General features: G+C 39.3%; 1 protein-coding gene across 1 annotated transcript in view; it reads right to left on the bottom strand.

Annotated features, from left to right (window-relative positions):
• Positions 1-6340: 6340 nt before the first annotated feature.
• LOC133608420 (uncharacterized) overlaps positions 6341-25731 on the bottom strand; it is a 33660-nt gene continuing 14269 nt past the window's right edge. Inside the window, exons 3-5 of the mRNA XM_061963639.2 lie at positions 24421-25265; positions 12683-12772; positions 6341-7260 (exon numbers count right to left, since the gene is read on the bottom strand). Of these exons, the coding sequence (XP_061819623.2) occupies positions 6409-7260; positions 12683-12772; positions 24421-25265 (1787 nt within the window). The 3' untranslated portion in view covers positions 6341-6408. The remainder of the gene's footprint in view (positions 7261-12682; positions 12773-24420; positions 25266-25731) is intronic.

Below are 25731 nucleotides of genomic sequence, written 5' to 3'. Positions count from 1 at the left end.
TTTAGCCGGACCTGAGTGAGGACAGCATTTTTCACGACGGGAGGACAACAGGGTGAGAAGAACTAAATCATCCAGACTAGAGATACATTGTATTATTATGTTTATCTTACCTAAAAATAAATATATTTATTAATTTAAAAAAAAAAGAAATACATTTTTACTATATTTTGCTAAAAACATCAAAATTAATTGTATTTTTATTTGAATTTTTTTCTGACTCCTTATTACATCCAGGCATTAGAATTATACATTAAAATAAACATATTTGAAATAATTAATTTTAAATTATCATAATAATTCATTTAAAATGACCATATTTAATTATTAAAATAATTGCTTGTTTATCAACAACTTTAGCATTTTATTCATTACATTTTGAAGCTCTCAGAAGCCAAGTTATGTTATATTCCTTAAGATTTATTTATGCAAGTTTGAAGTATCAATTATCTAAACACAGTTTTGTTTGCATATTTTCAGGATGTATATATATATATATATATATATATATATATATATATATATATATATATATATATATTAGAGATGCGCGGTTTGCGGACACAACCACGGAGTCCGCGGATTATCCGCGGATCGGGCGGATGAAATTTAAAAAAAAAAGATTTTATCCGCTCGCGGGTCGGGTCAGGCGGATTAATTAGATATTTTTATTTATTTATTTTTTTTAATTTTTTTTTGCGGGTGGCAGTTAAACCAATTGGTAAATATATATACATAGTTAAATGTTGTTACCCACATACGAAAAACGAGCAGGCACCTGCAGCATATGCCACAACAGAAGAAAAAGAAAAGAAAAGAGATGGACACTTTTACAGAGCGGAGAAGGGACGCCTCGCCGGGGTCCGGGACCGAGGCCCCTTCCCCCGAGAGGGCCCCACCGGGAGCCGTAGCTGAGGCGATCCGCGAGAAGGGCCCGACGCACGTCCAGGGTCACTACCGCGCCCACCGCACCGACACCCCGCCTCGTCCGCCTTTGCCGCGGCCGGCGTCACGCGCAGCAGGTAAGCAGCTTACCTGCCCGCCACCCCCGTGGCCGGGGGCTCGTAACATGGGTCACTCCGCCCGCGCAGCTTACCTGCTTGCCACCCCTGTTGCCGGGGGCGCGTAACAGGGGTCACTCCGCGCGCAGTGCGCTCACGAAAGGGGTGGGGCTCACCCTGGTTGATATAGAGAGCAGGACGGTGGCCATGGAAGTCGGAACCCGCTAAGGAGTGTGTAACAACCCACCTGCCGAATCAACTAGCCCTGAAAATGGATGGCGCTGGAGCGTCGGGCCCATACCCGGCCGTCGCCGGCAGCGAGACGCGCTTGGAGGTGCGCTCAGCGCGGCTCCCATATGATTGCGCACTGGTGTGCGTCTGGGTCGGGACAGCGTGGCACGCGAATGTCTGTGCTGCATTGGATCAATCTCCTTTCTTTAACAGGCAAAAGCTTTATAACCTCATTATACCTGCCAACTTTTAAATCAGAAAAACCTAGTAGCCAGGGTCCAAGGGCCGCAGGCCCCGGTAGGTCCAGGACAAAGTCCTGGTGGAGGGTTCAGGGCTTCGCCCCCCGACGCAAAATGATTATTAGCATTCAGACAGGTTAAAATGTTGCTAAAACCATCACTTTTCTATCAGTCACAGTGACTTTTCAAAACAAAAATATTACAGCAAAAATCATATGGGTTGATTGACATGTTTATTCTGTAAGCTAACTTCAATAGTTTGAAATTATTTTGACAGTTAATGCCAGTTATCCTGTCAACCTTTCACAAGACTTCAATTTGTTCATTGAAAGTATAAATAGTATAAACACTTTTAACAGTATGTCGTGCTGTGAAATACAGCCGACAGGATTGCGCACCAAACACGAAGCAAGGCCAAAGTGCATGCATGGTGCAGGAGAACAAAGGACTTCTTTCATTTAAGGTTTGTGATAAACCATCAAACTCATTCGTTAAAAGGACTCTATAGTAATATAAAGCGAATTTTTCTGGACATTATCATGCAAGAAAAGTTTATTTTTGGGACCGCGATCACCGCGTAATGATTTTTAAAGGTTGCATTACAAACATTTAACTGTCCCATGTGATCAGCCAGTGCGATTGGAAGTCCATGCTCAATTATTGCCTCCGTAAATAAAACTTTGGCATTTATCACATCCAAAGAATCTGTTTGGGCGACGAAAAACGTTGAAAGTTTTCCACTTGTATCGCTAGCAACGGCATTAGACTTGTGTTTTTTTGTCCCAACGTGGTCTTTTACATCGCTAATTCCTCCGTGTCCGATCGAAAAATCTTGTCTGCACAAGGTGCAATTCGCGTAGTTTTCACCCTTTTTTTTTTTTAAATTAATATTAGATATATAACAACGAGCGGATGGCGGGCGGGTGCAGTTCTGATCAAACGTTACATCGGGTGGATGGCGGATGGTTGACGACTTTCTGACGTGGTTGCGGATGAAATAATTGCCTATCCGCGCATCTCTAATATATATATATATATACATATATGTATGAAATACTTGACTTGGTGAATTCTAGCTGTCAATATACTCCTCCCCTCTTAACCACGCCCTGCCCCACCCCCGACCACGCCCCCACCCCCCACCTCCCGAAATCGGAGGTCTCAAGGTTGGCAAGTATGACACTAGGTGTGGCAAAATGTGTCCTCTGCATTTGACCCATCACCCTTGATCACCCCCCTGGGAGGTGAGGGGAGCAGTGAGCAGCAGCGGTGGCCGCGCCCAGGAATAATTTTTGGTGATTTAACCCCCAATTCCAAGCCTTGATGCTGAATGCCAAGCAGGGAGGTAATGGCTCCCATTTTTATAGTCTTTGGTATGACTCGGCCGGGGTTTGAACTCACAACCTACCCATCTCAGGGCGGACACTCTAACCACTAGGCCACTGTGAAGGTTAATCAGTCAACTCATTGGTGTTCATTTGTGAAATGGATACATAGCTGTAATACTGACCGTGGCTTAACTTGGTATCATCATCTGCTGTATCGCCATACTGATCCAGGTATCAGCCCAAAGTCATTATATGGGTGGGGTTACCTTAAGGAACCCGGATGTTAACAGCTCGTATGTTTTTTTTTATTTTTAAATAAGATGCTTTTTTAACACACACACACACACACACACACACACACACACACACACACACACACACACACACACACACACACACAAATTATTGTATTTGTTACCTTCTTGAGACCTGAAAAAAATGCCTACCTCTTTAGTATCACCCTTTCTAGATATATAAAGAAGTGTATTTACAACAATAATAATATATACATACTATGCAAATATAAAAAAGGTAAGCTTTTAGTTATTTTTTGTTTGTAATTGGTTCATAATCTTCATTATTTATTTCAAGTTATTATAGTATGTCTCTATATACATATTTATTTATTTTTTGTTTTAATTAATTTTGGCCAAAGGGGGCGCACTTCAATTTCTTACGCACACTTGTTATTTCATATGTTGACCAGAGGGGGAGCACTTTTAAAAGCGACACACAGTCAATGTGAAAAATCCCTCCTTTTTGGGACCACCCTCATTTTGATGGATATCACCACAAATGAGACATTGTCTATTAGATGCAATGTTATTGATTTATGTCATCACTTGTTCACACCTCCTCATATGGAAGATACTTTTCCTTCTTCATGTCTCAAGAAGGCTAGAAATACAAGAAAAACATGCACAAACACACAAAATATGCAATATTTTCCCCAAAATTATTTCCAAGTATAATATTTGATATGAAGTTTATGGAGCCTATAAATTGTCAATAAGTCATAACACCATTTATTTTGATTCATTATTATTTTTGGAGCAATAACAGTTTGAAAGTAAAATGCAGCTTAGTGTTATTGGAGTCACTTTGTCTTGTTACATTTCCCGTTTGCTCTTTTATTCAACTTTTTTTTATGTCGTTTTTTTATTTTTTATTATTGGATAGTATTTTTTAGAATGCTCACCCCCAAATCCTCCACACCACACCTGCGCTCCGGACAGACTCTGAGGACAAAGCTACGAACAGTCTGTGAAACGCTCTCCCTGACCACCTGAGGGCACCACAGACTGTGGATGCTTTTAAAAAAGGCTTAAAAAAAACTTCTTTTTTTAAAAAAAAAGGCTTTGTTTTAGATATATGCATACCAGTTCTAGCTATTAGGCTGTTCTAGTTTTTATTTTTATTTGTTAACACACTGTAGCACTTTGAGGTTGTTTGCTCAATGTAAAGTGCATTTTACAAATAAAATCTATTATTATTATTATTGTTGCACTTTGGACACCCCTGCTCCAATCCAAGTGACATTCAACAAATGTATATATGCCAAATACTTTCACCCTAAATAATGGGGGCGCACTCAGGTGTGGCTCAGATGGTAGAGCGGCCGTTCAGAAACAAGGTTTTTTTTTTGTTGTTGGTACAAATCCAATTTCCGCCATCCTGGTCACCGCCGACGTGTCCTCGGGCAAGACTCGTCACCCTCCTGCCCTCGGCAGCCGTGTTTCCGCCAACCAGCAGAGGCTTCTAATGGAGCTTACCACCAAATGATGGTTCATACCAGAGGTGTGGACTCGAGTCACATGACTTGGACTCGAGTCAGACTCGAGTCATGAATTTGATGACTTTAGACTCGACTTGACAAAATGTAAAAAGACTTGCAACTGGACTTAGACTTTAACATCAATGACTTGTGACTTCACTTGGACTTGAGCCTTTTGAATTGACATGACTTGACATGACTTGCTACTTTCCCCAAAACCCAAAGATGAAAAAGTTATTCGGGAGCGCTCCGTATTTTTCATTGTGTACTTGTCTATCAGCGTTGCGTGTGTCAGCTGGTGTGCTCTCAGTACAACAGCCAATCAAATTACATCTACTTTGTTTTCATCACACAGCATTCATCCAATCAAATTGCAGGAAGAAGACATGTCCAAACCACACGCCAGTGAACAAAAAATGATACCTAAAATAATTTTGTTTGGGTATAAAAATGACGAGGTGGTCAACACAAAACGGTTTGCAGTATGCAACACATGCGGTTCCAAAATGACTGATGGAGAGGCAACAACTTCCAACTTCGTCCGGCATTTGAAGTTGCACAAAGAAGGGTAAGTTTTGAATGTAAGATAACGTTTATTGGCTAAGTAACGTGACTTTTATTTGCTGTGTAGTTAAATCAGTGAGGCTGTAAACTCACTGCTAACGTTATAACGTTATTGCAAACACAGGAATCTGTTGCAGTTCACTACCTTATTCATACTTTTTGTTCAGTGATTTTTTTTTTAAGCAGGGTTACGTTAGTCAATATATCACACGTAACGTTAGACGGCGGTCAGCAGCACCGCGTATTTTAGCCACCTAAAAAAAGACAAAAATAGTCAAATAAAGGTCAGTTAAAATGTATACTATATTATGAATATGTGTACCGTTTTAGCTAGCTTTCTGACATACTGTTGGTTGTTTACCTCAGTGGTCCCCAACCACCGGGCCGCGGCCCGGTACTGGTCCGTGGATCGATTGGTATCGGGCCGCACAAGAAATAATTTTTTTTCTTTTCTTTTTTTAATTAAATCAACATAAAAAACACAAGATACACTTACAAGTAGTGCACCAACCCAAAACAACTCTCTCCCCCCTTTTGTTCTGGGCATTGAACATGAAGACTCTTCCTTCACTGTTCCGAGTGGCCATGAGAGTCTTGGCAGTGCCTGCCTCCAGTGCTCCAGTGGAGCGAGTTTTCAGCCATGGTGGCATCATACTACGCCCCCATCGTGCACAAATGACTGACAGACTCTTGGCTAATTTGGTCTTTTGCAAATGCAATGCAGCATAGGGCCCTGACATATAAAAAGTACAACTTTTTTGTTATGTTCACGTATATGTCATGTTTTTTCAATGTTAACACTTTTGTACAAATAAGTACATTTGCACTTTATTTTTCAATGTGTTTGTTCTGTAAAGGAATGAGTTAATGTTTAAAATGACTGGTTAATAGTGCTATTATAAAGTGCAATGTCAGCACAATTTTCTTTCCTGCAATTTAAAATGCACTTGTTTTAATAAATAAATACAGCGTTTGAAAAGCATACACAATCTGTGTTAATATATTAGTCTGTGGTTAAAAGGACTTGAAAGGACTCGAAACTCAAAATGCAGGACTTAGGACTTGACTTGAGACTTTCCAGTCTTGACTTTGGACTTGACTCGGGGCTTGCCTGTCTTGACTCGGGACTTGACTCGGACTTGAGGGCAAAGACTTGAGACTTACTTGTGACTTGCAAAACAATGACTTGGTCCCACCTCTGGTTCATACCGTAACTCGCTCAGAGTCACTAAAACCAAGCGCCACATAAAAGTAATCTTTTAAGTAACTAAGAATCATTTTGTGTCCTTGCTAGCGTGTCTTCTTCTGATGTGCTTGGCCAACACGGAGCGGACGCTGAAGCTGCCGTCGCAGAAGGAGCAGGAATACGGTCTCTCTCCGGTGTGAGTTCTCCTGTGGATCTTCAAATACCCTTTCTGGGAGAAGGTCTTCCCGCAGGTGGCGCAGCCAAAGACCGGACCCTGACTTTGTGTCCTGGCGTGCGTCTTTGCGTGTCGGCTCAAGTTCCCCTTCTGGGAGAACTTTTCGCCGCAGACGGAGCAGGCGTGCGGTTTCTCTCCGGTGTGCGTTCTCATGTGCTGGACCAGCGCCGATCTCACGCCGAAGCTCGTCCCGCAAATGGAGCAGGAGTGCGGTTTCTCTCCGCTGTGCGTTCTGGCGTGTCGGTTCAGATGTCCCTTGATGGTGAAGGCTTTGCCGCACACTGAGCACACAAAGGGTCTCTCCCCGGTGTGATATCTGGTGTGTGTTTTCAGAGTTCCCTTTTTGCCAAAGGTTTTGTCACAATGAGAGCATTTGAAGCGTTTTCGGTCAGTTTTATCCTCGTCTTCTTCATCCTCAGTGTCAGAAGAGTGCGACGTCATGTCCTCACTTTCTGAAAGTGGAGCTAAGAGCTTGTCTACTTCTGATCCTCCATCAGTTTCTGTCTTTCCTTCCTCCTCTTCCTTGATGTGGGGGGGCTCTGGCTCCTCTTTGACGTGGATGAGTTCCGGCTCCTCGTCGTCCTCAAAGTGGGGCGGCTCTGTCTCCTCCTCTTCCTCTTTGATGTAGATGAGTTCTGGCTCCTCGTCTTCCTCTTTAAAGTGAGGCTGCTCTGGCTCCTTCTGCTCCACCCTGGAGCGCCACTCCTGCGGATTGGGAGGACAATTTTCTCCGTTGGCATCTGTAGGACACAAGACGACAAACATTGTCAGGTTCAAACACCGAACTATCTATTAAACAAGACAAGAAGCAAGGAATCAAACACAGGTTTCAATTTAGTATTCGTATAGTGTCACCCCCCCCACAAGCTTCACATGCCTCCTCATTTACTTTGGCCATTCCCTGATTACATAGCTGCAGCTGCTACTAAGCACTGGGTCATAAACAGTTCAAACAAAAAAGGTGCTTGGAGCGGTGTCAGGTTTGCCCCCTCTCTGCTTAAGTTAAAGTTAAAGTACCAATGATTATCACACACACACACTAGGTGTGGTGAAATGTGTCCTCTGCATTTGACCCATGCCCTTGTTCACCCCCCTGGGAGGTGAGGGGAGCAGTGGGCAGCAGCGGTGGCCGCGCCTGGGAATCATTTTTAGTGATTTAACCCCCAATTCCAACCCTTGATGCTGAGTGCCAAGCAGGGAGGTAATGGCTCCCATTTTTATAGTCTTTGGTATGACTCAGCCGGGGTTAGCGGCTAACATCCATCCTCAGTGTTTTAGCTACTTCTAAATCACTAATCCTGGTCTCCGTGGCGACAAATAAAGTATGTTTCTTACAAGTAGCATTATCACTGGAGGACGAGGAATAGCTAAACATGCTTCACTACACACCGTAGGAGGATACAATAGCTCACCGCCGTCACAATGTAAACAAACGCCATGGATGGATCGAGACCTGACATCCACTGTAATGATACCAAGAACAGGAGCGTATCTCGTCGATACTACTATGATTGCAGCAATATTTTTTATTGTCACAAAATCTTTTTTATTCATATTATTATTGCTGCTGCAGCAACAGAGATACAGTCTATAGATATCTAATGTATTCATACATTGTTTATGTAGCATGTATATATAACCTACCGTATTTTTCGGAGTATAAGTCGCTCTGGAGTATAAGTTGTACCGGCCGAAAATGCATAATAAAGAAGAAAAAAAACATATATACCGTATTTTCCGCACTATTAGCCGCACCTAAAAACCACAAATTTACTCAAAAGCTGACAGTGCGGCTTATAACCCGGTGCGCTTTATATATGGATTAATATTAAGATTCATTTTCATAAAGTTTCGGTCTCGCAACTAAAGTTAAAGTTAAAGTACCAATGATTGTCACACACACACTAGGTGTGGCGAAATTATTCTCTGCATTTGACCCATCACCCTTGATCACCCCCTGGGAGGTGAGGGGAGCAGTGGGCAGCAGCGTTGGCCGCGCCCGGGAATCATTTTTGGTGATTTAACCCCCAATTCCAACCCCTGATGCTGAGTGCCAAGCAGGGAGGTAATGGCTCCCATTTTTATAGTCTTTGGTATGACTCGGCCGGGTAAACAGCCGCCATCTTTTTTCCCCGTAGAAGAGGAAGTGCTTCTTCTTCTACGCAAGCAACCGCCAAGGTAAGCACCCGCCCACATAGAAGAGGAAGCGCTTCTTCTTCTACTGTAAGCAACCACCCGCCCCCGTAGAAGAAGAAGAAGCGCGCGGATATTACGTTTCATTTCCTTTGTGTGTTTACATCTGTAAAGACCACAAAATGGCTCCTACTAAGCGACAGGGATCCGGTTCATGAAAAGACGCAATCTCTCCATCCGCACACGGACTACTATTTCACAGCAACTGCCTAAAGACTTTCAAGAAAAGCTGGCTACTTTCCGTGCATATTGTAAAAACAAGATAGCTGAAAAAAAGATCCGGCCAGAGAACATTATCAACATGGACGAGGTTCCACTGACTTTTGATATTCCTGTGAACCGCACTGTGGATACAACGGGAGCACGTACGGTGAATATTCGCACCACAGGGAATGAGAAGTCATCCTTCACTGTGGTTCTAGCTTGCCATGCTAATGGCCAGAAACTTCCACCCATGGTGATATTCAAAAGGAAGACCTTGCCAAAAGAGACCTTTCCAGCCGGCGTCATCATAAAAGCTAACTCGAAGGGATGGATGGATGAAGAAAAGGTGAGCGAGTGGTTAAGGTAAGTTTACGCGAAGAGGCCGGGTGGCTTTTTTCACGCAGCTCCGTCCATGTTGATATACGACTCCATGCGCGCCCACATCACGCTGGTTTTTAATATATTATTAAAGTTTGACTGACCTATCTGACTGTTTTTTTGACATTCCTTTAGCGCAGTTAGATGCGGCTTATAACACGGGGCGGCTTATAGGTGGACAAAGTTTTGAAATATGCCGTTCATTGAAGGCGCGGCTTATAACCCAGGGCGCCTTATGGTGCGGAAAATACGGTAAGTCGCATTTCTTGGGGAAATGTATTTGATAAAAGCCAACACCAAGAATAGACATTTGAAAGGCAATTTAAAATAAACAAAGAATAGTGAACAACAGGCTGAATAAGTGTACGTTATATGAGGCATAAATAAGCAACTGGTATGTTAACGTAACATATTATGGTAAGAGTCATTCAAATAACTATAACATATAGAACATGCTATACGTTTACGTGTCACTCCTAATCGCTAAATCCCATGAAATCTTATACGTCTAGTCTCTTACGTGAATGAGATCAATAATATTATTTGATATTTTACGCTAACGTGTTAATAATTTCACACATAATTCGCTCCTGAGTATAAGTCGCACCCCGGCCAAACGGATAAAAAACTGCGATTTATAGTCCAAAAACTACGGTAATCATATTTTTTCTTCAATTTAAAAATAGCTGACCCTTTTTTCCCCCTTCGCTGGGATTATATTCCCAGTTTTGATCTGGTCACTTATAGCATATAAGAATATTCTATTACTGTTAAGCAAACTATGAATAATAAAACATGTGTCCTTTATCACAGCTACACGTATGACGAAAAAGGGGGTGAAAATCAGTGGTATTCAGTGAGGTAAGATGAATGAAATGCGCTGACAGTTCATTGCTCCTGACAAATGAATTGCACTGAGTGGAGCGGATCACCACTCCAAGATGGCGGCCGCGCGTCTCGTCAGTAGCTCTCCATGCTGCGTACCCTTAGAACAGGGGTGCTCATTACGTCGATCGCGATCTACCGGTCGATCTCGGAGGGTGTGTCAGTCGATCACCAGCCAGGCATTAAAAAAATAGTCCTAAAAATGAGCGATCATAAATCTTCACTATGACGTCACTTTTGTCACTTGATTGACATTCACGGCACCCGAGGGTCTTCTGAGATGACGCTGGCTGCTGCCAGCTCATTAAAATTACCGACTGGAAGGCGAGAAACACTTTATTTCAACAGACTCTGGCGCCGTACCTGTCGTCAAAACTCCAAAGACCGACTGCACAGTTGCACAATAAAAGCTCTGCTTCATCCTGCCTGCGCTACCAAAATAAGAGTCTCAGAAAGCTGGCGTGCACAAGCTAGCAAGCTACGGAGTTTGCCGACAATGTATTTCTTGTAAAGTGTATACAAAGGAGTACGGAAGCTGGACAAATAAGATGCCAAAAACCAACCACTTTCATGTGGTATTGGACAGAAAGGAGGACTTTTTTTCTCCTCCATTCGAAAATGCGGACGTTATCATCACCACTGTCTGATTCCTATCAATGCAAGTCATCACAATCAGGTAATACACCAACTTATATTCTTGTCTTCATGAAAGAAAGGAATCTATAAGTGTTAAACATGCTTGTATTATCTTTAAACACCTTAACTTGTTAACAATATTAACTATATGTGTTAATCATGCCTGTTTTATCTTTAACCACCTTTAACTTATTAACAATATTAACTATATGTGTTAAACATGCTTGTTTGATCTTTAACCACCTTTAAGTTGTTAACAATATTAGCTATTTGTGTTAAACATGCTTGTATTATTTTTAACCACCTTTAACTTGTTAACAATATTAACTATGTGTTAAACATGCTTGCATTATCTTTAAACACCTTTAACTTGTTAACAATATTAACTATATGTATTAAACATACTTGTATTATCATTAAACACCTTTAATGTGTTAAACATGCTTGTATTATCTTTAACCACCTTTAATGTATTAACAATAATAACTACCGTATTTTCCGCACCATAAGGCGCCCTGGGTTATAAGCCGCGCCTTCAATGAACGGCATATTTCAAAACTTTGTCCACCTATAAGCCGCCCCGTGTTGTAAGCCGCATCTAACTGCGCTAAAGGAATGTCAAAAAAACAGTCAAATAGGTCAGTCAAACTTTAATAATATATTAAAACCAGCGTGATGTGGGCGCGCATGGAGTCGTATATCAACATGGACGGAGCTGCGTGAAAAAAGCCACCCGGCCTCTTCGCGTAAACTTCCCTTAACCACTCGCTCATCTTTTCTTCATCCATCCCTTCGAGTTAGCTTTTATGATGACGCCGGCTGGAAAGGTCTCTTTTGGCAAGGTCTTCCTTTTGAATATCACCATGGGTGGAAGTTTCTGGCCATTAGCATGGCAAGCTAGAACCACAGTGAAGGATGACTTCTCATTCCCTGTGGTGCGAATATTCACCGTACGTGCTCCCGTTGTATCCACAGTGCGGTTCACAGGAATATCAAAAGTCAGTGGAACCTCGTCCATGTTGATAATGTTCTCTGGCCGGATCTTTTTTTCAGCTATCTTGTTTTTACAATATGCACGGAAAGTAGCCAGCTTTTCTTGAAAGTCTTTAGGCAGTTGCTGTGAAATAGTAGTCCGTGTGCGGATGGAGAGATTGCGTCTTTTCATGAACCGGAAACCTGTCGCTTAGTAGGAGCCATTTTGTGGTCTTTACAGATGTAAACACACAAAGGAAATGAAACGTACGGTAATATCTGCGCGCTTTTTCTTCTTCTACGCGGGCGGGTGGTTGCTTACAGTAGAAGAAGAAGCGCTTCCTGTTCTATGGGGGCGGGTGCTTACCTTGGTGGTTGCTTGCGTAGAAGAAGAAGCACTTCCTCTTCTACGGGGAAAAAAGATGGCGGCTGTTTACCGTAGTTGCGAGACCGAAACTTTATGAAAATGAATCTTAATATTAATCCATATATAAAGCGCACCGGGTTAAAAGCCGCACTGTCAGCTTTTGAGTAAATTTGTGGTTTTTAGGTGCGGCTAATAGTGCGGAAAATACGGTATATGTGTTAAACATGCTTGCATTATCATTAAACACCTTTAACTTGTTAACAAAAACATATATTTCATAAATAAGTAAATATAAATGATATATATGAATGAGGTAGATCCCCACGACTTGATCAATTGAACAGTAGCTCGCCTGCAGAAAAAGTGTGAGCACCCCTGTTTTAGAACATGTCTATGCTTGTTAGAACTTACTGGAATGTTGTATTGATGCAACGTTGATACATCTGAAACAACTCCACAATGCTCACAGGGACAAGAAAGAATCAAACCAACCTGAAAACACAACTTGATGTTTGTTGAAAAGAGCGTCCAGTAGTTGACGTTGTCGCTCGTTCTCCTCTTTTGTTCTAGAAAGTTCCTCCTCGTATTCTGCTATCGTTCTTTCCAACACTACAAATATTTCTTCCACAGCAGCAGTTAGTCGCTGCTTCACCAACACTCTCAGCATTTCTACTTTGCACATTTTCACACAATCACAACACTTTAGCGACGTGTCGATCACTTCCGCTTTGTCTCTTTCTTAGCAGCTAGCGATGCTAAGCTAGCCCGAGAAGCTTCAAAGTTTACCGAGACGAGGAAATAAATTCCGTTTACGCCGTTGACGCATTTAACGTGGCGACGTTCGTGAAAGAGGCGACGTTGTACAATGAAACAATCGTGCGAGAATGGATCAATACGTTACTCCAAATAAAACACAAAATACGACATACAACTATGTTCCCTTTCCGGGTCAGTCTCCGGTCTTATCTTGAAATATCAATTTCCGGTTCCGGTGTCAGAATATGAAAAAAAAAAATCTGTTTTTAATCCGTTTTTCCTTTTCTGCTGATTGACACTTTTCATTTTTGTCATATAATATTAAAAATGAAAATAAAACAGTTTTTTTTAGATCTAGTTATTGCTCTTTGACACGGAAGTTTGTGTGCGTTTCAAAATAAAATTCAACTAACCCGATCGTTTCCGGTTCCGGTGTCAGAATATGAAAAACAAAATCTGTTTTTAATCCGTTTTTTCTTTTCTACTGAATGACACTTTTCATTTTTGTCATATAAAATTAAAAATTAAAATAAAACAGTTTTTTTTTTTTAGATCTAGTTATCGCTCTTTGACACGGAAGTTTGTGTGCGTTTCAAAATAAAATTCAACTAACCCGATCGTTTCCGGTTCCGGTGTCAGAATATGGAAAAAAAATCTGTTTTTAATCCGTTTTTCCTTTTCGGCTGAGTGACACTTTTCATTTTTGTCATATAAAATTAAAAATTAAAATAAAACAGTTTTTTTTTTTAGATCTAGTTATTGCTCTTTGACACGGAAGTTTGTGTGCGTTTCAAAATAAAATTCAACTAACCCGATCGTTTCCGGTTCCGGTGTCAGAATATGGAAAAAAAAATCTGTTTTTAATCCGTTTTTCCGTTTCTGCTGATTGACACTTTTCATTTTTGTCATATAAAATTAAAAATTAAAATAAAAGTTTTTTTTTTTAGATCTAGTTATTGCTCTTTGACACGGAAGTTTGTGTGCGTTTCAAAATAAAATTCAACCAACCCGATCGTTTCCGGTTCCGGTGTCAGAATATGAAAAAAAAAAAATCTGTTTTTAATCCGTTTTTCCTTTTCTGCTGATTGACACTTTTCATTTTTGTCATATAAAATTAAAAATTAAAATAAAACAGTTTTTTTTTTTAGATCTAGTTATTGCTCTTTGACACGGAAGTTTGTGTGCGTTTCAAAATAAAATTCAACTAACCCGATCGTTTCCGGTTCCGGTGTCAGAATATGAAAAAAAAAATCTGTTTTTAATCCGTTTTTCCTTTTCTGCTGAGTGACACTTTTCATTTTTGTCATATAAAATTAAAAATTAAAATAAAACTGTTTTTTTTTTTAGATCTAGTTATTGCTCTTTGACACGGAAGTTTGTGTGCGTTTCAAAATAAAATTCAACTAACCCGATCGTTTCCGGTTTCGGTGTCAGAATATGAAAAAAAATCTGTTTTTAATCCGTTTTTCCTTTTCTGCTGAGTGACACTTTTCATTTTTGTCATATAAAATTAAAAACGAAAATAAAACAGTTTTTTTTTTTAGATCTAGTTATTGCTCTTTGACACGGAAGTTTGTGTGCGTTTCAAAATAAAATTCAACTAACCCGATCGTTTCCGGTTCTGGTGTCAGAAAATGAAAAACAAAAATCTGTTTTTAATCCGTTTTTCCTTTTCTGCTGAGTGACACTTTTCATTTTTGTCATATAAAATTAAAAATTAAAATAAAACAGATTTTTTTTAGATCTAGTTATCGCTCTTTGACACGGAAGTTTGTGTGCGTTTCAAAATAAAATTCAACTAACCCGATCGTTTCCGGTTCCGGTGTCAGAATATGAAAAAAAAAATCTGTTTTTAATCCGTTTTTCCTTTTCTGCTGAGTGACACTTTTAATTTTTGTCATATAAAATTAAAAATTAAAATAAAACAGTTTTTTTTTAGATCTAGTTATTGCTCTTTGACACGGAAGTTTGTGTGCGTTTCAAAATACAATTCAACTAACCCGATCGTTTCCGGTTCCGGTGTCAGAATATGAAAAAAAAATCTGTTTTTAATCCGTTTTTCCTTTTCTGCTGAGTGACACTTTTCATTTTTGTCATATAAAATTAAAAATTAAAATAAAACAGTTTTTTTTTTTTAGATCTAGTTATTGCTCTTTGACACGGAAGTTTGTGTGCGTTTCAAAATAAAATTCAACTAACCCGATCGTTTCCGGTTCCGGTGTCAGAATATGAAAAAAAAAAAATCTGTTTTTAATCCGTTTTTCCGTTTCTGCTGATTGACACTTTTCATTTTTGTCATATAAAATTAAAAATTAAAATAAAAGTTTTTTTTTTTTAGATCTGGTTATTGCTCTTTGACACGGAAGTTTGTGTGCGTTTCAAAATAAAATTCAACTAACCCGATCGTTTCCGGTTCCGGTGTCAGAATATGAAAAAAAAAATCTGTTTTTAATCAGTTTTTCCGTTTCTGCTGAGTGACACTTTTCATTTTTGTCATATAAAATTAAAAATTAAAATAAAACAGTTTTTTTTTTTTTAGATCTAGTTATTGCTCTTTGACACGGAAGTTTGTGTGCGTTTCAAAATAAAATTCAACTAACCCGATCGTTTCCGGTTCCGGTGTCAGAATATGAAAAAAAAAATCTGTTTTTAATCCGTTTTTCCTTTTCTGCTGAGTGACACTTTTCATTTTTGTCATATAAAATTAAAAATTAAAATAAAACAGTATTTTTTTTTTTAGATCTAGTTATTGCTCTTTGACACGGAAGTTTGTGTGCGTTTCGAAATAAAATTCAACTAACCCGATCGTTTCCGGTTCCGGTGTCAGAATATGAAAAAAAAAATATCTGTTTTTAATCCGTTTTTCCTTTTCTGCTTAGTGACACTTTTCATTTTTGTCATATAAAATTAAAAAATAAAATAAAACAGTTTTTTTTTTAGATCTAGTTATTGCTCTTTGACACGGAAGTTTGTGTGCGTTTCAAAATAAAATTCAACTAACCCGATCGTTTCCGGTTCCGGTGTCAGAATATGAAAAAAAAAATCTGTTTTTAATCCGTTTTTCCTTTTCTGCTGAGTGACACTTTTCATTTTTGTCATATAAAATTAAAAATTAAAATAAAACAGGTTTTTTTTTTTTTAGATCTAGTTATTGCTCTTTGACACGGAAGTTTGTGTGCGTTTCAAAATAAAATTCAACTAACCCGATCGTTTCCGGTTCCGGTGTCAGAATATGAAAAAAAAAAATCTGTTTTTAATCCGTTTTTTCTTTTCTACTGAATGACACTTTTCATTTTTGTCATATAAAATTAAAAATTAAAATAAAACCGTTTTTTTTTTAGATCTAGTTATTGCTCTTTGACACGGAAGTTTGTGTGCGTTTCAAAATAAAATTCAACTAACCCGATCGTTTCCGGTTCCGGTGTCAGAATATGAAAAAAAAAATCTGTTTTTAATCCGTTTTTCCTTTTCTGCTGAGTGACACTTTTCATTTTTGTCATATAAAATTAAAAATTAAAATAAAACAGGTTTTTTTTTTTTTAGATCTAGTTATTGCTCTTTGACACGGAAGTTTGTGTGCGTTTCAAAATAAAATTCAACTAACCCGATCGTTTCCGGCTCCGGTGTCAGAATACGAAAAAAAAAAATCTGTTTTTAATCCGTTTTTTCTTTTCTACTGAATGACACTTTTCATTTTTGTCATATAAAATTAAAAATTAAAATAAAACCGTTTTTTTTTTAGATCTAGTTATTGCTCTTTGACACGGAAGTTTGTGTGCGTTTCAAAATAAAATTCAACTAACCCGATCGTTTCCGGTTCCGGTGTCAGAATATGAAAAGAAAATCTGTTTTTAATCCGTTTTTCCTTTTCTGCTGAGTGACACTTTTCATTTTTGTCATATAAAATTAAAAATTAAAATAAAACTGTTTTTTTTTTTTTGGATCTAGTTATTGCTCTTTGACACGGAAGTTTGTGTGCGTTTCAAAATAAAATTCAACTAACCCGATCGTTTTTAGTGTTTCAGTTTGCTCTTTGACACGGAAGTTTGTGTGCGTTTCAAAATAAAATTCAACTAACCCGATCGTTTCCGGTTCCGGTGTCAGAATATGAAAAAAATCTGTTTTTAATCCGTTTTTTCTTTTCTACTGAATGACACTTTTCATTTTTGTCATATAAAATTAAAAATTAAAATAAAACAGTTTTTTTTTAAGATCTAGTTATTGCTCTTTGACACGGAAGTTTGTGTGCGTTTCAAAATAAAATTCAACTAACCCGATCGTTTCCGGTTCCGGTGTCAGAATATGAAAAAAAAAATCTGTTTTTAATCCGTTTTTCCTTTTCTGCTGAGTGACACTTTTCATTTTTGTCATATAAAATTAAAAATTAAAATAAAACAGTTTTTTTTTTAGATCTAGTTATTGCTCTTTGACACGGAAGTTTGTGTGCGTTTCAAAATAAAATTCAACTAACCCGATCGTTTCCGGTTCCGGTGTCAGAATATGAAAAAAAAAAATCTGTTTTAATCCGTTTTTCCTTTTCTGCTTAGTGACACTTTTCATTTTTGTCATATACAATAAAAAATTAAAATAAAACAGTTTTTTTTTTAGATCTAGTTATTGCTCTTTGACACGGAAGTTTGTGTGCGTTTCAAAATAAAATTCAACTAACCCGATCGTTTCCGGTTCCGGTGTCAGAATATGAAAAAAAAAATCTGTTTTTAATCCGTTTTTCCTTTTCTGCTGAGTGACACTTTTCATTTTTGTCATATACAATTAAAAATTAAAATAAAACAGTTTTTTTTTTAGATCGAGTTATTGCTCTTTGACACGGAAGTTTGTGTGCGTTTCAAAATAAAATTCAACTAACCCGATCGTTTCCGGTTCTGGTGTCAGAATATGAAAAAAAAATCTGTTTTTAATCCGTTTTTCCTTTTCTGCTGAGTGACACTTTTCATTTTTGTCATATAAAATTAAAAATTAAAATAAAACTGTTTTTTTTTTTTTTAGATCTAGTTATTGCTCTTTGACACGGAAGTTTGTGTGCGTTTCAAAATAAAATTCAACTAACACGATCGTTTCCGGTTCCGGTGTCAGAATATGAAAAAAAAAATCTGTTTTTAATCCGTTTTTCCTTTTCTGCTGATTGACACTTTTCATTTTTGTCATATAAAATTAAAAATGAAAATAAAACAGTTTTTTTTTTAGATCTAGTTATCGCTCTTTGACACGGAAGTTTGTGTGCGTTTCAAAATAAAATTCAACTAACCCGATCGTTTCCGGTTCCGTTGTCAGAATATGAAAAAAAAAAATCTGTTTTTAATCCGTTTTTCCTTTTCTGCTGAGTGACACTTTTCATTTTTGTCATATAAAATTAAAAATTAAAATAAAACTGTTTTTTTTTTTTTTTTTTAGATCTAGTTATTGCTCTTTGACACGGAAGTTTGTGTGCGTTTCAAAATAAAATTCAACTAACCCGATCGTTTCCGGTTCCGGTGTCAGAATATGAAAAAAAAAAATCTGTTTTTAATCCGTTTTTCCTTTTCTGCTGAGTGACACTTTTCATTTTTGTCATATAAAATTAAAAATGAAAATAAAACAGTTTTTTTTTTAGATCTGGTTATTGCTCTTTGACACGGAAGTTTGTGTGCGTTTCAAAATAAAATTCAACTAACCCGATCGTTTTTAGTGTTTCAGTTTCCGTTCATGAAACGAAAACACAATAACCAAAAAATACACCAACCCGTCACTTTTATGTCGCATTTTTTTAAATTTTGTTTCAGTGTCGCAAAAAAGTGGAGGAGGGGAACCGGAAGTGTAGAAGATTTCCCCGCCTGATTAATGAGATTTGGAGAAAATGGCGGATGTAGATATGTTACACTATGTGGACATGTTATTCATTTCCGGTCTGTGATATATTTGTAATAAATGACTGCCACGTGGCCAGGCCATTTTGGTAAAAATAAAAAAGTTTTTAATCTGGTTAAATGACATTAAAGTTCCACATAAATACTAGAGCAGGCTGGTTCTTTTCTGCTTTGGTTCCCAAAAAAAAAAGTGAAATGTGGACTCGTCAGACCACAGAACACTTTTCCACTTTGCATCAGTCCATCTTAGATGATATCGGGCCCAGCGAAGCCGGCGGCATTTCTGGGTGTTGTTGATAAATGGCTTTGGCTTTGCATTGTAGAGATTTAACTTGCACTTACAGATGTAGTGACTAGAGATGCGCGGATAGGCAATTATTTCATCCGCAACCGCGTCAGAAAGTCGTCAACCATCCGCCATCCACCCGATGTAACATTTGATCAGAACTGCACCCGCCCGCCATCCGCCCGTTGTTATATATCTAATATTAATTAAAAAAAAAAAAAAGGGTGAAAACTACGCGAATTGCACCTTGTGCAGACAAGATTTTTCGATCGGACACGGAGGAATTAGCGATGTAAAAGACCACGTTGGGACAAAAAAACACAAGTCTAATGCCGTTGCTAGCGATACAAGTGGAAAACTTTCAACGTTTTTCGTCGCCCAAACAGATTCTTTGGATGTGATAAATGCCGAAGTTTTATTTAGGGAGGCAATAATTGAGCATGGACTTCCAATCGCACTGGCTGATCACATGGGACAGTTAATAATGTAATGCAACCTTTAAAAATCATTACGCGGTGATCGCGGTCCCAAAAATAAACTTTTCTTGCATGATAATGTCCAGAAAAATTCGCTTTATATTACTATAGAGTCCTTTTAACGAATGAGTTTGATGGTTTATCACAAACCTTAAATGAAAGAAGTCCTTTGTTCTCCTGCACCATGCATGCGCTTTGGCCTTGCTTCGTGTTTGGTGCGCAATCCTGTCGGCTGTATTTCACAGCACGACATACTGTAAAAAGTGTTTATACTATTTATACTTTCAATGAACAAATTGAAGTCTTGTGAAAGGTTGACAGGATAACTGGCATTAACTGTCAAAATAATTTCAAACTATTGAAGTTAGCTTACAGAATAAACATGTCAATCAACCCATATGATTTTTGCTGTAATATTTTTGTTTTGAAAAGTCACTGTGACTGATAGAAAAGTGATGGTTTTAGCAACATTTTAACCTGTCTGAATGCTAATAATCATTTTGCGTCGGGGGCGAAGCCCTGAACCCTCCACCAGGACTTTGTCCTGGACCTACCGGGGCCTGCGGCCCTTGGACCCTGGCTACTAGGTTTTTCTGATTTAAAAGTTGGCAGGTATGGTGAGGTTATAAAACTTTTGCCTGTTAAAGAAAGGAGACTGATCCAATGCAGCACAGACATTCGCGTGCCACGCTGTCACGACCCAGACGCACAGCAGTGCGCAATCATATGGGAGCCGCGCTGAGCGCACCTACAAGCGCGTCTCGCTGCCGGCGACGGCCGGGTATGGGCCCACGCTCCAGCGCCATCCATTTTCAGGGCTAGTTGATTCGGCGTCGGGCCCTTCTCGCGGATCGCCTCAGCTACGGCTCCCGGTGGGGCCCTCTCGGGGGAAGGGGCCTCGGTCCCGGACCCCGGCGAGGCGTCCCTTCTCCGCTCCGTAAAAGAGTCCATCTCTTTTCTTTTCTTTTCCTTCTGTTGTGGCATATGCTGCAGGTGCCTGCTGGTTTTTCGTATGTGGGTAGCAACATTTAACTATGTATATATATTTCCCAATTGGTTTAACTGCCACCCGCAAAAAAAAACAAAAAAACAAAAAAAAACAAAAAAAAAACCAACTAATTAATCCGCCCGACCCGACCCGCGAGCGGATAATATCTTATTTTTTTTAATTTCATCCGCCCGATCCGCGGACTCCGCGGTTGTGTCCGCAAACCGCGCATCTCTAGTAGTGACCAACTGTAGTTACTGACAGTGGTTTTCTGAATTGTGCCTGAGCCCACGTGGTGATATCCTTTACACACCGATGTCGCTTTTTGATGCAGTTCCACCTGAGGGATCCTGAAGGTGCGTAATATCATGGCTTACGTGCAGTGACTTCTCCAGATTCTCTGAACCTTTTGATGATATTACGGAGCATAGATGGTGAAATCCCTAAATTCCTTGCTTGAGAAATGTTGTTCTTAAACAATTTGCTCAGGCATTTGTTGACAAAGTGGTGACCCTCGCCCCCGTCCTTGTTTGTGAATGACTGAGCATTTCACGGAAGCTGCTTTTATACCCAATCATGGCACCCACCTGTTCCCAATTAGCCTGTTCACCTGTGGGATGTTCCAAATAAGTCTTTGATGAGCATTCCTCGACTTTCTCACATTTTTTTTGCCACTTGTGCCAGCTTAGGCATCAAATTCCAAATGAGCTAATATTTACAAAAAATAACAAGGTTTACCAGTTCAAACGTTAAATATCTTGTAATTTGCAGTCTATTCAATTGAATATAAGTTGAAAAGGATTTGTTGTATTCTCTTTTTATTTACCATTTACACAACGCGACAACTTCACAGCTTTTGGGGTTAGTATATGATGCTTTAGCCTTGACAGAACTTTGCGTACGAATGCACAAGGAATTGTAAACAAACTGCATTCTGTGCTAATCTATTCAAAAGAATGACGTCTCTCACTTTGCGCGCTTTTCCTTTTCACACCTGCTGTGCATGTGAACTTTGCCTTCTTGAATAAATCCACGAAAGACCATTTTGTTTGACTACTTGATTGGAAAATTTCCATTACGACGTGACCACGGATCACTTCCGGTGCAACTCCGTATGACTGCAATTTGTTTACATTGAGACCTCGTGACTGCTCTTGTGTACTTCTTCAAACAAACCACAGAAAGTTGGCATCACTCCCAGACAGAGGTGGGTAGTAACGCGCTACATTTACTCCGTTACATCTACTTGAGTAACTTTTGGTATAAATTGTACTTCTAAGAGTAGTTTTAATGCAACATACTTTTACTTTTACTTGAGTATATTTATAGAGAAGAAACGCTACTTTTACTCCGCTACTTTTATCTACATTCAGCTCGCTACTCGCTACTAATTTTTATCCATCTGTTAATGCACGCTTTGTTTGTTTTGGTCTGTCAGACAGACCTTCATAGTGCCTGCGTTTCAACAAATACAGTCACTGGTGACGTTCACTCCGTTCCACCAATCAGATGCAGTCACTGGTGACGTTGGACCAATCAAACAGAGCCAGGCGGTCACATGACCTGACTTAAACAAGTTGAAAAACGTATTGGGGTGTTACCATTTAGTGGTCAATTGTACGGAATATGTACTGTACTGTGCAATCTACTAATACAAGTTCCAATCAATCAATCAAAAGTGTGAAGGAAAAAAGACCCTTTTTTTATTTCAACCGTACATCCCGTCAAAAGCCTAAAGACTGACTGCACAGTTCCTGTCTTCACAATAAAAGTGCCGCTCCATCGCGCCTGCGCTTTCAAAATAAGAGTCTCCGAAAGCCAGCGCAAACAAGCTAGCAAGCTACGGAGTTTGCCGCCAATGTATTTCTTGTAAAGTGTATAAAAATTAATATGGAAGCTGGACAAATAAGATGCCAAAAACCAACCACTTTTATGTGGTATTAGACAGAAAGGAGGAACTTTTTTTCTCCTCCATTTGAAAACGAGGACGTTATCATCACTACTGTCTGATTACAATCAATGCAAGTCATCAGAATCAGGTAATACACCAACTTATATTCTTGTCTTCATGAAAGAAAGGAATCTATATGTGTTAAACATGCATGTATATTCATTAAAACACCTTTAACATGTAAACAAAAACGGCAAAATAAATAAATATAAATTATATACTGTATATATCAATGTATGTATATATATATATATATGTGTGTGTATATATATATATATATATATATATATATATATATATAGTGTGTGTGTATATATATATACATTATGTATATGTGTATATATATATATATATATATATATATATATATATATATATATATATGTGTGTGTGTATATATATATATATGTGTGTGTGTATATATACCGTATTTTCCGCACCATAAGGCGCCCTGGGTTATAAGCCGCGCCTTCAATGAACGGCATATTTCAAAACTTTGTCCACCTATAAGCCGCCCGGTGTTGTAAGCCGCATCTAACTGCGCTAAAGGAATGTCAAAAAAACAGTCAGATAGGTCAGTCAAACTTTAATAATATATTAAAAACCAGCGTTCTAACAACTCTGTTCACTCCCAAAATGTACGCAAATGTGCAATCACAAACATACGTATATCAACATGGACAGAGCTGCGTGAAAAAAGCCACCCGGCCTCTTCGCGTAAACTTAAACTTACCTTAACCACTCGCTCATCTTTTCTTCATCCATCCCTTCGAGTTAGCTTTCATGATGACGCCGGCTGGAAAGGTCTCTTTTGGCAAGGTCTTCCTTTTGAATATCACCATGGGTGGAAGTTTCTGGCCATTAGCATGGCAAGCTAGAACCACAGTGAAGGATGACTTCTCATTCCCTGTGGTGCGAATATTCACCGTACGTGCTCCCGTTGTATCCACAGTGCGGTTCACAGGAATATCAGTTGCTGTGAAATAGTAATCCGTGTGCGGATGGAGAGATTGCGTCTTTTCATGAACCGGATCCCTGTCGCTTAGTAGGAGCCATTTTGTGGTCTTTACAGATGTAAACACACAAAGGAAATGAAACGTACGGTATATCCGCGCGCTTTTTCTTCTTCCACGCGGGCGGGTGGTTGCTTACAGTAGAAGAAGAAGCGCTTCCTGTTCTATGGGGGCGGGTGCTTACCTTGGCGGTTGCTTGCGTAGAAGAAGAAGCGCTTCCTGTTCTACCGGGAAAAAAGATGGCGGCTGTTTACCGAAGTTGCGAGATCGAAACTTTATGAAAATGAATCGTAATATTAATCCATATATAAAGCGCACCGGGTTAAAAGCCGCACTGTCAGCTTTTGAGTAAATTTGTGGTTTTTAGGTGCGGCTAATAGTGCGGAAAATACGGTATATATGTGTGTATATATATATATATATGATATGTGTGTGTATGTTACTCATCAGTTACTCAGTACTTGAGTAGTTTTTTCACAACATACTTTTTACTTTTACTCAAGTAAATATTTGGGTGACTACTCCTTACTTTTACTTGAGTAATAAATCTCTAAAGTAACAGTACTCTTACTTGAGTACAATTTCTGGCTACTCTACCCACCTCTGCTCCCGGACTGTTTGGATAAATAAAATGCTGCACTAAGAAACATGACAACATACAGATCACATGTGTGAGGACATTTATTTTGGTGTATATTTGACACTTAATTCTAGTCTAGAAAACAAGTGTGCTCGTTTAATCACAGCTAAGTGTTATACATAATATGTCTACAATAAAGACGAGGTCATCCCTGTTGTCCTCAAACTAAAGTTGTTAGACAAAGCGACACACACATTGTCAGTCCTGCAGCTTATTTGCCGGTTGTAATCGCCAGCGTGTCTTCTTGTTACTGCGCCGGGTGCGTCCTCATGTGTCGCACCATGGTGGAGCAATCGATAAAGCTTTTGTTGCAGACGGTGCACGTGTACGGCTTCTCCCCGGTGTGCCTCCTCGTGTGTATTTTCATGTGTTCGCTCTGCGAAAAGGTCTTGCCGCAGAACGAGCAGCTGAAGGGTTTCTCCCCCGTGTGCGTCCGTTTGTGCTTGTTCAGCGTCGACGGCTCGCGGAAGCTCTTGTTGCAGATTGTGCAGGAGAAGGGTTTCTCCCCGGTGTGCGTTCTGGAGTGCTTCATCAGGTTGCCCTTCTCCGAGAAGCCTTTGCCACAGACCGAGCAGCTGTACGGTTGCTCTCCCGTGTGTTTCCTCATGTGTCTTGTCAGGTAACTGCCGTAGGTGAAGATTTTGCCGCACACGGGACAGTTCAAGCTCTTGTTGTCAGCCGGACGTGTCTTGTCGGCTTTAGAGTCTTCATCTTCGGAGTCGGGGGAGCGTGACGAGTCCTCGCTATCCGAGCGTGGAGCCTCGCCTGCCTGCGACTGGTTTCTATCATCTTCTGTTTTTATGTGTTGAGTTGAGCTACTGCTGCTCGGAGGCTCCGCCTCTCCCATCTTCTCACTTCCGCCTTGGACCGCAACCTCTTCACTGTTCACAATGACTCGGACCACCGGGAACTTGGTGAAGTCCCCCTCCTCCAGAGTCCACACCTCACTGTGAGCGGGCGCCGTCTCCATCTCTTCACCGTGGTGAGCCTCTAGGTCCTCCTCTTCCTCTTCCTCTTTAATGAGGGGCGGGCCTGGCTCCTCCTGCTCCACCCTGGAGTTCCACTCCTGCTGCTCAGGAGGAAGATCTTCATCAGGGACATCTGTGAAGACGCAAGAAGGCAAACATGTGGCTCTAAATGTGAATGATATCTTGCACAAGCACACAATCATTTTCTTCATCATTATTATCATCAACATCAATCATTATTAAGTATTAATTAATTAATAATGATTAATAATATAATTAATTAATAATTATAATTAATTATTAATTAATTAATTAATAAATTAATTAATAATAAATAATTAATAATAATTAATAAATTAATTATTAATTAATTATTAATCAGGGACATCTGTAAAGACGCAAGAAAACAAACATGTGGCTCTAAATATGAATGATGACAATCATTTTCTTCATCATTATTATCATCAACATCAATCATTATTAAAGTATTTCTGATTCTACAACGACACACCTGGAGCTGACATGAAGGAACGACGACACACTTTGTATGGATTGTTCTGCTTCAATGAGATCTGAGGCCACAGATCAAAACGGCAGAC

This window comes from Nerophis lumbriciformis, linkage group LG06, assembly GCF_033978685.3.
Source record: "Nerophis lumbriciformis linkage group LG06, RoL_Nlum_v2.1, whole genome shotgun sequence".
Taxonomy (NCBI): domain Eukaryota; kingdom Metazoa; phylum Chordata; class Actinopteri; order Syngnathiformes; family Syngnathidae; genus Nerophis; species Nerophis lumbriciformis.
The sequence above is the reverse complement of the archived record's forward strand: the minus strand, read 5'-3'. Positions and strand labels throughout refer to the sequence as shown.